The sequence below is a fragment of the Cricetulus griseus genome (genome assembly GCF_003668045.3).
Source record: "Cricetulus griseus strain 17A/GY chromosome 1 unlocalized genomic scaffold, alternate assembly CriGri-PICRH-1.0 chr1_1, whole genome shotgun sequence".
NCBI classification, from domain to species: domain Eukaryota; kingdom Metazoa; phylum Chordata; class Mammalia; order Rodentia; family Cricetidae; genus Cricetulus; species Cricetulus griseus.
In genome coordinates this window covers 271339155-271353949 of record NW_023276807.1, presented here as the reverse complement: position 1 = coordinate 271353949, position 14795 = coordinate 271339155, and the positions used below count along the sequence as shown (strand labels likewise).

Genomic DNA, 14795 nt, shown 5'->3' with positions numbered 1-14795 from the left:
TGCCCATGTGCTCTTTAATGGATGTGTGTGAATCACATGGATACATGGCATACTTCGCAGAGGCCTTTTGAGGTAAATTGCTTAACATAACTTTATTTGTATTAATCTTTTAATATGTAGTTAATTAGAGCAGTCTAACAAAAATATGTCACCTGTATCAAACACAAGGCATACAATGCATATGAAATACTGTTGACAAAATGCAGACGTGTCATTTGGCACACAAAGAGGGAAGGTGTAGGTGAACTGAATGAAGTCAGTCAGTCGGGGGAATCTGAGTAAGAACATATGAAAAAAATCAAAGTCCAATTAATTGGTCATTTGCTTAATTGGGAAGCTGTTGAGTGACTTGTTTTTTCAGGTGTGTCCAGCCTGTGGCAGGAAGGATACACCCCAGAGTAGCTCTGAGCGTGACCCAGCACAAATGTACTTCCTTGAAGCCTTAAAGCGTTATGAGCTCTTATTTTGCAATAATTTTCCCAACTCGTCTGCACGGTCCTCACACATGAACTTTGTGTTGGCACCTCGGTGTTGCAATGTACGAAGGTCGGACGATCTGAATTGTTGGAGAGTCATACTCTTTGGAATCACTGACAATCAGGGATCAATAACAGCAATAACGTGTGTTAGCCTGGAGGGAGAGCAGGGATGAAGAAATGGAGCACTTATCTCCTAGGACAAGGACCAGTATCGTTCACTCAAAGTCTGAAGTGTTAGTGTGAATTGATCCTAATGAGATAAATGTCAGGAAGTTATTTATTTTATTTTGTTCCGTGTGTGTGTGTGTGTGTGTGTGTGTGTGTGTGTGTGTGTGTGTGTGTGTGTGTGTGAGTCTTCCTCTGTCCCACTAGCCAGCTCCCAAATAATGACATGGAGAGACATATGCTAATTATGAAAGCTCAGCCTCTAGCTTAGGTTTGTTTCAGCTTGCTCTTGTGACTTAGATTTATATTAATCTGTATTCTGCTCCAAGGTGTTACTTCTCTATCATCTTACACCTCCTGCTTGTTCTGCATTTCCTCATGTTCCTGCCTTTCTTCTTCCCAGTATACTCTCTGCCCTGAAAATCTGCCTAGCTATTGGCCATTCAGCTTTTTATTAAACCAGAGAGACACGACTTCCCAGTGTACAAAAAGATTGTTCCACAACATTTTCCAAAACCCTTTTTGTCTAAATAAAAATGAAAGGTTTTAAGTATAACATTGTAAAACTATATACAATAAGAACAATTATCAAGTATTGTCTAAATAGAAAGGAAAGGTATTAACTTTAACAAATGAAGCTATATCCAATAAGAACAATTATCAAGTAAGAACTATATTCACAATGTCCAGTCCATTTGTATTTGGCATATTCAGTGAAAAAAACTCTATTATCTATCTTATCTTGATGAATTTAAAGTTTTATACCTAAAACATTTTATTATAAATTGTATTACCATCTTAAAAGTATCTTTTTAGACCTCAAAATGTTTTTTAGGTAAATAATTTAAGCTTTTATGTCTCTCAAACTTATAAACGTTATATCTCCTATGTAAGTTTATTTTCTGAATTTGGTAACAAGGAAAATTGTAAAACTGTAACTATCTAGCCTTCAGCCTCCATCTGAGACCCAAGAAGCACAAAATATTTCCTGAATAAACAGTAAGTGCAGAGCAAACAACTTCCAAAACTATAGAAATGACAGAAACAGCTGGCTGCCCGGACAGTCACCCAAGGTTCCTCTGTAATGTCAGAGCATCTGTCTTTGGGCTACAGCCTAGAATGTCTAAAAATGTTTTTGTGAAGCGGGAATTTTGAAGGACTGTTCTGCCTTGTCTTGACCAAGTTTGGCAGTTGCCTTCTTTTGTGTCCTGGCTGTTCGGTTTGGACAGCAGCCTGTCAGCAGTCAAGGCAAGGGCAGCTTCTCGACCAAATGTACCTTTGCCACATAGAAAGCAAACTCCTTGTGGAAGTTCTTCATGCCCATCATCCTTTTCTGATTGTGTTTCCATCTCACTGTCATGAAAAGCCTAGTTATTAAAATTTTAATTAAATTGTTTAATTCATGTTCTATAGCTCTTTGAAGTGTTTGAAGACCATTTAATTGAAATATATCTGTTTGACTTAAAAACATACCTAACATGACTATAAGTTTGGTTGTTATAGATGACTAACTGCTAAGCTGTATTTTTTATTATCCTAAATAGCTTTCAAGGACTAGAACTTTGCATTGCATTTTTAAATGAGCTACATGGGTGCAATACCTTTCTACAAAAGTAGAAATATGTACACAGTATAACACAAATAACCTTGAATTTGTATCAATATACAAAAATCAATATCAATGTAAAATATTTGAGATTAGTAGTTGTTCAAAAGTAGACTCCACAATCTATTGTTTTATCCCATCATTTCTGTTATATCTGTCTTATCCCCTTCAGAAAGAGATTGCTGAATCTAGTCTCCTTTGCTTAGCCTTTTTCCTAACCATGGCCAATAGCAACTTGTAGCCACCACCCCAAATGATGACAAACATCCATAAACCACTGTAACCATAACCACGAACCACCAAACCCCATCCTTCCCACTTCTTAGGAATGTGGGCATCATGTTCTCTAGACTGCCTCCTGTTGTCTGGGGGCGCTGGCATCTTTAGGGGACTCTGAGAAAATTGGGATAATGATCAAGTCCCGGAAGAAGTATCTGTATTACCTTTTATTTAGTCTCTGTGTGATGGGGAAGGGTAGAGGTTGTCTGAAGTCTTGGCTGGAGTAGTCTGAGGCTGGACCATCTTACCTGGCCATGTTGAAGTTGCTCTAGATGCAGAATTTTGGGGAAACTGCAACAGAGGCATGACGAGAGGCTGGATCACCTGGGTTACTTGTCTTCATTGGTGTCTGCTCCTTTTATATTTCCAAAAACACACAGACTTTCAAAGGTAGCATGTATATCTGTTTTAACCCAAGTATGGAATGTTCAGTGTACACAAGTCATTTAAAGATGATCTTTTTGTTCTATGTTTGAGCAGGTGAAAGGCACCTGCTAACTTTGTTTCTTTGGACTGTATAATCAAACCTCTACCCATGCCATATGAAAGGGTGGCCAACAAGGCTTATCATGTCTCATCCAGTCTCAGAGCTGTTCCCATAGCAGAGGGGTCAGCATATGCACCACCAGTCCTGTAGTCTTTCTTGGCTTTGTCCATCATGTCTGTAGCCAGGATCCTCAGGAAGTCTCCCCCGATCAAACCTGATCTTCATCAATTTTGGAGAGAACCCTAACTTTTTGTTTCCCATAGAAACAAACGCATAACCTCTCTCCCAATGCAACATATTTTCTGACTTCCATTTTTAAGTTAAGACATTCTTAAAATATATAGGTTGGTTTAATCTAGCAGCAGTTTCTGTAATCCAGTGCCTCTCAAGTAGCTATTGTTTTTTATACACTAGCATTTAAGAAATTCAAAGTCAATGAAGCTTCATACAGATCCAGATACCCTGTGTATTTCCCACCTTTATGTGGCTTATTCTTTTTATATTAACTACTCTCTCTTTCAAGAATTTATAATTTTTAAGCTGTTTTTTCTATGACTATATGCATTTTCTTTTCTTTCTTCAGCATCTAAGCACAGTTTAAAACATACTGTACCTTTTTGGAGGCATTCTATGTCTGGCCCTGGCTTTACTGAGAACCTTCAGCATTCTCTGGCTGTGTGAGACAAATCTTAAACTGCCATGTCACTGCCGCTTGGCTCAGCTTAGTGCATGGCACCAACATATGGATGCAGCCCACAGGCAATGTCTGGGAGCTGCATCTCTGTGTGATACCCCAGCCTACCTGAAAGCCTGCAGGATGAGGAATCCTCATCCGACTCCTTGTCCAGAACTTTTCTTAGCTTCCACGGGCCCTATGTTTGGATATTTGAACCTCTATGTTGGATGCCACATGTACCAAGTCATTCTCTGTGCTGCCAGCCAGTTCCCAAATAATGACACAGACTTATACTAATTATGAAAGCTCTGCCCTTATTTGTTTGTTTATTTGTTTGTTTATTGAGACAAGATTTCTCAGTGTAGCGTTGGCTGTCCTAGAAGTCTGTCTCTGTAGACCAGGCTGACCTCAAACTCACAGAGATCCACCTGCCTCTGCCTCCCAAGTGCTGGGATTAACGGAGCGCGCCACCATCACCTGGCAAAAGCTCAGACTTTAGCTTAAGCTTGTCTCAGCTCGTTCTTATAACTTAAATTAACTCATTTATGTTAAGCTGCATTCTGCCACATGGCAGTACCTCACTTTCATCTTGCACTTCCTGCTTGTCCTGTGTCTCCTCCTGTCCCCACCCTGACTTCTTCCCTTCATCCTCTCTGCTTCAAAAATCTGCTTAGCTATGGGCCATTCAGCCTTTTCTTAAAGTGCTCAGGGTTGTTAAACACATCTTCATAGTAAACAAAAAGGTTATTCCGCAAGAGATATGTTTGTGTGTATATGTGTGTGTATGCATGTGTATGTGTGTTTGTGTATATGTGTGTGCATATATCTGTATGTCTGTGTGTTATGTGTGTGTATATATCTGTATGTCTGTGTGTTATGTGTGTGTATATATCTGTATGTCTGTATGTTATGTGTGTGTATAGTGTGTGTATATATCTGTATGTCTGTGTGTTATGTGTGTGTATATCTGTATGTCTGTGTGTTATGTGTGTGTATATATCTGTATGTCTGTGTGTTATGTGTGTGTATATATCTGTATGTCTGTGTGTTATGTGTGTGTATATATCTGTATGTCTGTGTGTTATGTGTGTGTGTATATCTGTATGTCTGTGGTTATGTGTGTGTGTTATGTGTGTATATATCTGTATGTCTGTGTGTTATGTGTGTGTATATCTATATGTCTGTGTGTTATGTGTATGTATGTTATGTGTGTATATCTCTATGTCTATGTGTTATGTGTGTGTGTATATCTGTATGTCTGTGTGTTATGTGTGTGTACATCTGTATGTCTGTGTGTTATGTGTGTGTACATCTGTATGTCTGTGTGTTATGTGTATGTATGTTATGTGTGTATATCTCTGTCTATGTGTTATATGTGTGTGTATATCTGTATGTCTGTGTGTTATGTGTGTGTACATCCGTATGTCTGTGTGTTATGTGTGTGTGTGTTATGTGTATATATATCTATATGTCTGAGTATTATGTGTGTGTGTATGTGCATGTGTACATGATGGGCAAATAAGAGAGCAGAGCATGCATGCCACAGTGTATGTATAAAGGTGAGAAGACAACTGAGAAGTGAGTTCTCTCCTTCCACCTTTCCATGGGTTCCAGGGATTGCCTCAGAGAGACGGGCTTGCACAGCAAGGCCTTTATACACTGAGCTATCTCACTGGCTCGGGAATATTTTTATATTATCTTTTTCTTTCTCTTAGGTAAAAGATGGGCTTAACCAGAAGCCAGAAAAAGGAGAAAATGGAATCAGGTATGGAGATTTCTTTTGTTTGTTTGTTTGTTTTATTTTTCAAGACAGGGTTTCTCTGTGAAATAGTCCTGACTGTCCAAGAACTCATTCAGTAGACCAGGCTGGTCTTGAACTCACAGAGATCCACTTGCCTCTGCCTCCTGAGTGCTGGGATAAAGGCGTGCACAACCACCACTGCCCTACTTTTTTTTTTTTTTTGAGATTTCTTTTGAAACTGTTCTGTCAGCTTCCAACAGAGCTTGACACATCCCCTTAATCAAGTCTGTCTGTAACAAGGGTATGAAAGTGTCACATTTGCACCAAGAATGGAAGGCTGGTTCAGCCAGCACAATTCACCATCTTAATAAACTAGAGAAGAAAGTCCATTTATCACTGATGTAGAAAATAATCTGATAGAATTCAGGATTCATTCATTCATGACACACACAAAAATGTTAGCCTTTACTGGTCACCAAGTCTCTAGCTCTTAGAGTTACAGGGCTCAGGGTGTCATCCCCCTCTCTGGAGCCAGTTTTCCTCGATGTGCCCTGTGACCTAAGGGAAGGGCGTGCTCTGTCCTCCCCCAGACCCTGTCCTCAGAAGAAACTTCCCCACTGGGCCCAGGTGAAGGCCTTCTTTCCTGGACTCCATGGTATCTTTCTCACTGGCCTTTTGGGTTCTAGTCACTAAACTGGGATCTTCTGAAAGAGTGGTACCTAGTCTTAACTGCCAGAAGCTTGGTGAGAAATTGGTTGTGATAAGTGGATGCCCTTAAGCCAGGACCACCAGGGAAGTCTCCAGAACTCTAGGAATGAACCAAACAAAAGAGGACGTGCTGTGCACTGAATAGCTTCTTTTGCTTAGTAAGGTGTGTGGACAGAGGCTACAGAAAAACAAAAGTCAAGCAATTTACAGCTGCCTACAACTCCAGTTCCAAGTTATCTGATGTCCTTTACTGGCCTCTGAGCGCACCTGCATGCAACACACACACACACACACACACACACACACACACACACACACACACTAAATGTTAATGTGGTATCCTTTAAAAATTACTTGTGGCCAGGCAGTGGTGGCATAGCCTTTAATGCCAGCACTCGGGAGGCAGAGGCAGAGGCAGGCAGATCCCTGTGACTCAAGCCAGCCTGGTCTCCAGAGTGAGTTCCAGGACAGCCAGGGCTACGCAGAGAAACCCTGTCTCAAAATTTAAAAAATAATAATATTTGTGTATATATAGACTATTCTGTCAAATAAATATATTCCATGAAGCTGATGAAAGTGGGCCGTATATTTTAGGGGTACAATGGTTAGGTTGTCCTTTACAGCACTTAGATGTCCATTGTTATTGCCTCCTATTCTGCGTATTGAACAATCCACTGTAACTGTCACCTGTGTGTTTGGTGGACAAAACAAACACCTGATCTCCCTTGGGGACAGCAAGATGCTCTTCCCTAGGACAGTATAAGAACCTCAGGGTCTTCTATAGCATAGAGCCTTCAAAGAAACATCTGTAGCCCAACATTCTGTATGGTCCTAGGAAGACAAGCATCTCACCTGCTTCCTCCTGAGGTTTAAACAAGAGGACTTGTCAAGGCTAGAAGCCTTGGGACTTAGGGCTGAGGCTTTTGGTGTCCACTCGAGAGACACAGAGTCCCCTATCTGAAGGCAGTCACTTAGGAAAGCCTCTTCTTATTGGATTAGCTAACTTTTTCCTCTCCGATCTTGCATCCCACCCCCGCCCCAGGCTCTCAGAAGTAACTGAAATGTCAGGCTCTCCACCTCCAGAGGGAGCCCTGCTTGGGGCTGTCATCCAGCAACGTTTTTATTGTTTTTGGCCCTTCACCTGTTAAACTCTGAAACTCTCCACACAAGCAGCACAAACAAAGCTTAGCTGCCTTCTAAAAAGAAAAGGAGTTGGTCCCTGTTTCCATGCCTCGTTAACTAATGCCCCTCAATGTCAGTAAGCTAAACAGTTCCCGGTGTACACACAGTTAGGTGAATTCTTTTGAGGGTGTTCTCATGAATGGGTGGACAGGAACAACCGTAAGATAGCTAACTGCCTGCCTCTAGACCCCAGGAATTTTCTGTATGCATCTTAAATTCCTTCACAAGGGATATGACCTAACATTGGTGCCCGACCTGTGATGGAGGACACATTATTCCATGGCTTGGTTACAAGACAGACGGTTTTCTTTTCCAGATTTGTCAACACCCTCAATGAGATGCTTAGCATCACGATGAGTGGGAAAGTGTTTGAAAACATCCCCACTAACAATGCCAGCAGTTATCAGTTTTTTCCTTCTGGCGTGTAAGTACCTTTTCTGGGCAACTCACTCCTAAATTCAAGATTGTCTGGTATTTTTATTTAAAAAAAATGGAGATTTTAATACCCAAGAGCTGTAACCACTGTTGTTCTTTCTTTTAATAGAAAGGACTTCACAATAAATGGCACAGAGATCGGGCCAAACTGTCCACGTGACTTTAAATCTTCCAACCTCGACTTTGGCAGTGCGTACACCTACGTGATCAGAAGGATGGTCAGTAGCTCATTCCACCCCAGCAGACAGCCCATTTGACCTCGGCTGGCATGAGTCCTCACAGACACTTAGGATATGCTCATGATTAACTAGAGGGGCTAGGCTTTCCAAATGGGCTTAGAACTAATTCACCTCACCACTAATTCCTTTTTCTTTTTCTTAATTGTGCAAGAGCACATGCACGCACGTGTGTGTGTGTGTGTGTGTGTGTGTGTGTGTGTGTGTGTGTGTGTGTGTAATTAGGTAAAACCTATAGGAGTCCATCCTCTCTTTCCACCGTGTGGGTCACAGAGTTCAAACTCAGGTTGTTAGGGTTGACGGCAAGCCCCTTTCCCCACTGAGCCATCTCACTGGCCCATCACGGATTCATTCTCTCTAACTTATTGTTGACTTATATTGACTGTAGAATAAAACCCAGGAGACTCAGCCACACGCTAGTTAAACATTGCTGTTGAGCAGTGTTTGATGCTTCCTTACAGACTGTTGACGTTAGGATTTAATGTTTAAAGGGTGCAGGGTTTTAACTAACAGGCTTCCAACATTGCACAGCTACATTTAAAATGGGCACTGACTTTGTAAGTTGCCTGATTTAGCCTTAGAACGTCAACTCAGTCTGTCTGTATGAGCAGTTGTTATTCTAAAAGGTATCTCTGCCTCCTTCTCAACCTCCTGCCTGTTGCTTTGATGGTCTAGAGTAATGGCTGCCTGGAAGTGAAGGAATTTGAAGACATCCCACCCAACACGGTGAACATGGCGCTGCAGATTCCACAGTATTTCCTTCTCACCTGTGGCGAAGTGGTCTTCTCTGTCACGGGACTGGAGTTCTCATATTCCCAGGTCTCTTGTTTCTTCCTCCCATCTGCTCCCTGTAGTCCTCAGAAAAGTGCTGAGGGAACTTGGTTTGAATCAGGGATGCCCATACGCTTAGAGTCTCTTCTGTCTTGCTGGTTGTGTTAAGACAGGTCTTAGTATGAAGCCCAGGCTATCCTCCGGCCTCTGGCTTTCAAGCACTGGAGTAGTAGACACACACCACCACTTATGGCTTGTTTATAGCATAATGTATCATTATGGTGCTCTGTCTGTTCTTTCTGTGAAACTGTTGTGTTATGTTAGTGACTCTTTCTTGCTGTGATGAGATACCAGGACTAACAGCAACTTACAGAAAGAAGGGTTTACAGGGCTGTGGTTGTGATCAGTGTAAATCATGGTAGCACTAGGCAGGTGCACAGTAGCCAAGGCAGGAAGCTGAGAGCTCACATCTTGAATTGCAAGCACAAAGCAGTGAGAGAGGTATGAGGTTTTAAACGCTCAAAGCCCACCTCCAGCAAGGCCATACCTCCCCTGAGCAGCCACTCAGGCCACGTATAAATGCCCGATATTACATGGGGTGTTTCTCATTCAGACAACCGCAGGTGTCTGGCACAGAGCAAGGACTATAAGGTCAACAAGATCTTTACTCCGTGGCAATGCTGTCCTGTCAGGTTTTAGGAGCCATATATAATATCCAAAAGGCACAAGCTGTGCACAGAAGTACTTGTCTATAGGTCTGTGTTCTGGTTGCATTCAAGGTCCAGTTGACATCTCTCTGTCATTCCCGGTGATTACACCAAATCAGATCTACTGCTAAGAACAAGTATAACACCTTTACTCTCATTTGATCAGATGCTTGTCTAGCATGCATGCAGCCATGGTTTCAATGTCCAGCACTGTCTGAAAACAGGTGTGGTGGTGCACTCCTCTAGTCCTTCCCTGGGGAAGCACAGGCAAGGAAGGTCAGAAGTTCAAGACAATCCTTGCAACACACTAAGTCTGAGGTCAGCAGTTAGGGTTTCTATTGTTGTAGAGAGACACCATGGCCACGAAGCTCTTATAAAGAAAACATTTAGTTGAGGTGGTGGTTTTCAGTTTCAGAGGTTCAGCCCATTATCATCACAGCAGGGAGCATGCAGCTGGGAGAATGGCAGCTCACAGGCAGACATGGTGCTGGGGAAGGAGCTGAGAGTTCCACATCTTGATCCAAAGGCAACAGGAAGTGAACTGAGTCACATTGAGCATAGCTTGAGCAAAAGAGACCTCAAAGCCTAACCCCACAGTGACACACTTCCTCCAACAAGGCCACACCTCCTAGTAGTGTCACTCCCTATGAGCTTATAGGGGTCAATTTCTTTCAAACCACCACAGCTAATTAGACAAATTTTATTGGGACCCCAATTAGAGCTTGATGTCTAAGCATTTGGCAGAGCCACAGTTAAAGCCAGTGCACCTTGGCATATTTTCCTTCAGTATCTGTGATGGTCAGCATGGGTGGGTCACCGCTGTCTGTGGTGACCACACTGTCTGACAAACACCATGGCTGTGACATAGGTGGTCAGAGCTTGAGGAAGGACATGGCAGGAAAGCTACAGAAGGGTAAGTTTGCAGCCCAGAGCTTTGGGGAGAACATGCCCCAGATGGCTTTGCCTAGAAGCTTGTGAGCAAAGTCCATCTGCCTGTAGATCTGCAACGGTTACTAAGGCAACACTCGTAAGTGTAAGTCTGCATCAGGAGGGTTTGTAGGTCTCCTCACAAAAGTGATGCCCTCCTTATATTGTACATGACCTGACATTTTTGTTTTTTATTTGCCTATGTACTTGTTTATATTTAGAGCAGGGTTGTGTTGCGGCCAAGCGTGTCCTCAAACTTGAGGTCTCTGTGCTCAGCCTCCCAAACGCTGGGATTATAGGTGTAAGATACCACACCTGACTAAACCCGACCTCTGATCTGCACGTCCACGGTGCTTGGTGCATTGAGCGGTGGGTGGTGCTCTCCTGGCTGAAGCGGGAATCTCGTTGTGACCCATTCTGCTTTGCTTCCACAGGCTCCGTCTAACATGAAGTCGGTGCTTCAGGCAGGCTGGCTTTTGACAGTGGCCGTTGGCAACATTATCGTTCTCATTGTGGCAGGGGCGGGCCACTTTGAGAAACAGGTAGGAGGGGAAAGGAGGTCGGATACGCCTATTTTTTTTCCTGTACTTTTTTGAGACAGGGTCTTATGTAGCTTCAACCCTACATTGTAGCTAAGAATGAGTTTGAATGTCTAACCTTCCTGGTTATTAATGGTAATCACCATGACCCTCCCTAGCTACCTATAAGTATGTATCCATTTGAGTCAATGGCTACCCACCAGCTGGAACTGCCACAGTGGTGCAGGGCAGAGTCTCTCCTGGCTCTTATTGCTTGGAAACCAACACCAGACTAACCACACCGAGTTAAAGTTCCTACACCCAATGGGGTCTACTGTCAAAGGAAACATCTGTCATCCATCCATTCTGTGAGTTCAGCTCAAGAGCCCCAAACTAGACATGTGGGCAGGGGTATGGCTCCACAGTAGAGCCCTTGCCATTCATGCACAAGGCTCTGGGTTCTAGTACCAGCATGGGAAGGAGGAAAAAGAAAAGAAAACCAGATTCCTTGTGCAGAAACTTCACAACAGCTTAAAGACATTCTTTAAATGGCTGTAGCTTTCCGTTTAAAGTAAAACAAAACCCTAGCTTGTCTAATGCTCACAGTTTTTGCTCAGCCTTGTTGCACACAAGGACAACTTGATAGCTTCCTCTCACTACAGCAGTTAGGTTGTTTCCTGTGTCAGGAATGGCCTGAGGGCTTCATGCTCCCAAGCTCAGGTACTGTCAAGAGATATATATGTATGAGTATGTATATGTGTGTATGCATATGTATTATAATTACGTATATGTATATACATATGTGTAACTAAGTATGTGTGTATATACATGTGTGTGCGTATGTGTATATATATGCATATATGTGAGTGTATGTATGTGTACCCTGTACCTGCAGCTGCCCATGGAAGCCAGAAGAGCACTGGGTCCCCTGGGCTGGAGTTTTGGGGTTTGTGGGTGTTCTGAGAACCCAACCAGATGCCTCTGGCAGACGCTCAGAAGCTCGACACCATCTCTCCTGCCCATGTTCAGCACTCTGTCCTGCAAGGTTACTGCTTGGGCTTTGCAGTTTCTCATCCTTCTAGCACCAGCCATAAACCTTAAGAATTTTAGAAATGCACTGGGCGGTGGTGATGCATGCCTTCCAGCACTTGGGAGACAGAGGCAGGCAGATCTCTCTGAGTTTCAGGCCAGCCTGGTCTTCAGAGTGAGAGCCAGGACAGCCAGAACCACACCAAGAAACTCTGCCTAAAAAAAAAAAAAAAAAATCAGAAAATTTCCCTCATTTTCCCAAAAGCCTTGTGTTTCCACACCCCATATTAGTAAGAGAATGTCACCTGTTCCTTGGACGTTTGAGAAGAGCCAGTGTGTGTCTCTATTGGGTGCCCCACATTCCCCACTCCAGAGTGCCGTCTGCCTAGAAGTAGCAAGAAGACATGCGTGCAATATTATGCCAATGTGACCTGTGGTTCTTTTGTTTGTTTTCTTGCTCCAACTCCGACCCTCCCAAGTGGGCTGAGTACATTCTGTTCGCCTCGTTGCTTCTGGTGGTCTGTGTGATATTCGCCATCATGGCTCGATTCTACACCTATGTCAACCCAGCAGAGGTTGAAGCACAGTTTGATGAGGACGAGAAGAAAAAGAACTTAGAAAAGGACAATCCGTATGCCACCTTGGAACCTGTCAAGCAGACAAATATGTGAGGGTCTGGAGGCCAACCTCCACCCCCAGGGCCAGGAGGGTGTACTGCATAGCCTTGATGGAGAAGGCTTCAGCATTGTGAACCAAAACAATAACAAAGCTGTTTTCTATGCTGCCAGCTGTGAATCTGGAACTCTAGTCGGAGCCTTTTAATTTTTTTATGGGGGGGTTGGGTTTCAAGACAGAGTTTCTCTGTGTAGCGATGGCTACACAAACACTCACTCTGTAGTCCAGGCTGGCCTTGAACTCAGAGATCCGCCTGCCTCTGCCTCCCAGGTGAGTGCCAGAATAAAGGTGTGCACCACCACTGCCCGGCTTTGTTCAAAGCCCACATTTTCTTTTTAACACTGGGCCATGTCTTGCATTTCTGCCACAGAAGTGAACTTAGTTCAGACTAACTTAATTTTGAAAAGGTAACTACTGTTTTTTTTTTCTAATGCTTTTATGAAACCAATGTTGAATTTACAGAGGGCTTTTTTAAAAAATGGTATGTAATGAATATCAGCTAGTTTAAGCTGATAACTTTACTTGGGTTGTTTGTTTCTCTGTTTTTTTTTCCCTGCCTTTTTAAATTATGTGTAACTCAAAAGACCATCAAGTGAAAGCCAGTCATGAGCTGCGAAGTGTCACTGCTGTGAAATAAATTCTTGTTCTGAAGAGTGTACTTATGTGTCTTTGGGTAGAGTGAGAAACCTCACTGTGCTATCTGGTTATTAAATACATGCTCATTAAGATGTCTTCAGAAGTTAATAAACACATTAGCAAAACCAATATCCACATAGGGGGAAATCAGGGACATGAAACACCAGCTTATTTCTTCCTAGTCCTTCTCCCCCCCCCCCAGGGAAATAAAAAAAAACTATCTTTTACTACTAACATCTTTCTATGCGCACATATATGTACATCTCATTTTGTTTTTTCTTGACTTGTTGAATATTCTCTACTTGAAATTGAGGTTCCTTCTAAAATATTATAAATACTTATTGCCTAATTCATCCTACAGATATCCTGTGCGGTATTTGTTTTGTTTTGCTTCGTTTCTCGAGACAGGGTTTCTCTGTGTAGCCATGGCTATACTGGAACTCACTTTGTAGTCCAGGAACTCACAGAGGTCTGCCTGCTTCTGCCTCCCAAGTGAGCGCTGAGATTAAAGGTGTGCGCCACCACTGCCCAGCTTGTTTGTTTTAAACTTTCACTCTCTTCTTTATGGGTACCTCTCTTTTATTAGTATGTGTGTTTGTCATCTGTGTGTGTGTGTGTGTGTGTGTCTGCCGTGTGTATCTGTTGTGAGTGGTAATACACACAAATTTACCATTTGTTAGAGCTTGCCTGAGGATTCAGAAAGCAAGGTGTTGGTACACACCTTTAATCCCACCACTTGGGAGGTAGAGGTACACAGATCTCTGTTAGTTCAAGGCCACACTGAGCTACAAGAAATCAAGTCCTAAAGAGAAACAGCTCACACAAAGATGACCTCAGCACCTGGGCTCACACGCCTTTATCCAAGGACTCATGGGAGGTATTTAAGACAGGAACAGGGTCTCAAAGCTGGAGTTTATTCTCCAGGAACACTGAAGAGAGGAAGACATTGAAGTCTCAGGATTCCCGGCTACACTGAGGAGAGGAGAGGCAACAGTCTGAGGTTTGGGAGAGCTAGGATCACCTTTCAGTCTGAGCTGGGGATGAGAGCTAGTGGCCGGCTGCTTTGCTTTTCTGATCTTCAGCTTAAAGCTTGAACCCCAATGTCAGTCTCTGGGTCATTTTTCATGCTACATGTTTCTGTGTCTGCTGTGTGTGTGTCTGTGTCTGTCTGTCTGTCTGTTTGCCTGTCTGTCTTCTGCAGATTCTGTCAGCCTGTACACTGAAGATGAATACCCAACATTGCAGAGGAACTTTGGGCAACTGTCCAGGCAGCCAGATGTCTCTGTTGTTAGATAATGTTACATCCTTCTGGGGTCTTTGATGGAGTTAAAGACTAAATAGAGTTATAATTTTCCTTAATTAGGCATAAAACTTTAGAATCACTAAGATAACAGTACTTTCTCTAAATTTGCTAAATACAGATGGACTGAGTATTGTAAATGTGATTCTTGATATTTGCTTTTGTTGTATATAGTTTCACTATGTTAAAGTTAAAACATCTCCTTTTTATTTATACAAAAAGGAGGAAATGTTGTAGA

General features: G+C 42.7%; 1 protein-coding gene across 1 annotated transcript in view; it reads left to right on the top strand.

Moving 5' to 3' along the window:
- Positions 1-12617, top strand: part of Slc15a1 (solute carrier family 15 member 1) — a 31640-nt gene extending 19023 nt beyond the window's left edge. The window contains exons 17-22 of the mRNA XM_035453476.1: positions 5408-5457; positions 7640-7747; positions 7868-7976; positions 8670-8813; positions 10834-10941; positions 12426-12617. Of these exons, the coding sequence (XP_035309367.1) occupies positions 5408-5457; positions 7640-7747; positions 7868-7976; positions 8670-8813; positions 10834-10941; positions 12426-12617 (711 nt within the window). The remainder of the gene's footprint in view (positions 1-5407; positions 5458-7639; positions 7748-7867; positions 7977-8669; positions 8814-10833; positions 10942-12425) is intronic.
- The last annotated feature ends 2178 nt before the right edge of the window (positions 12618-14795 follow it).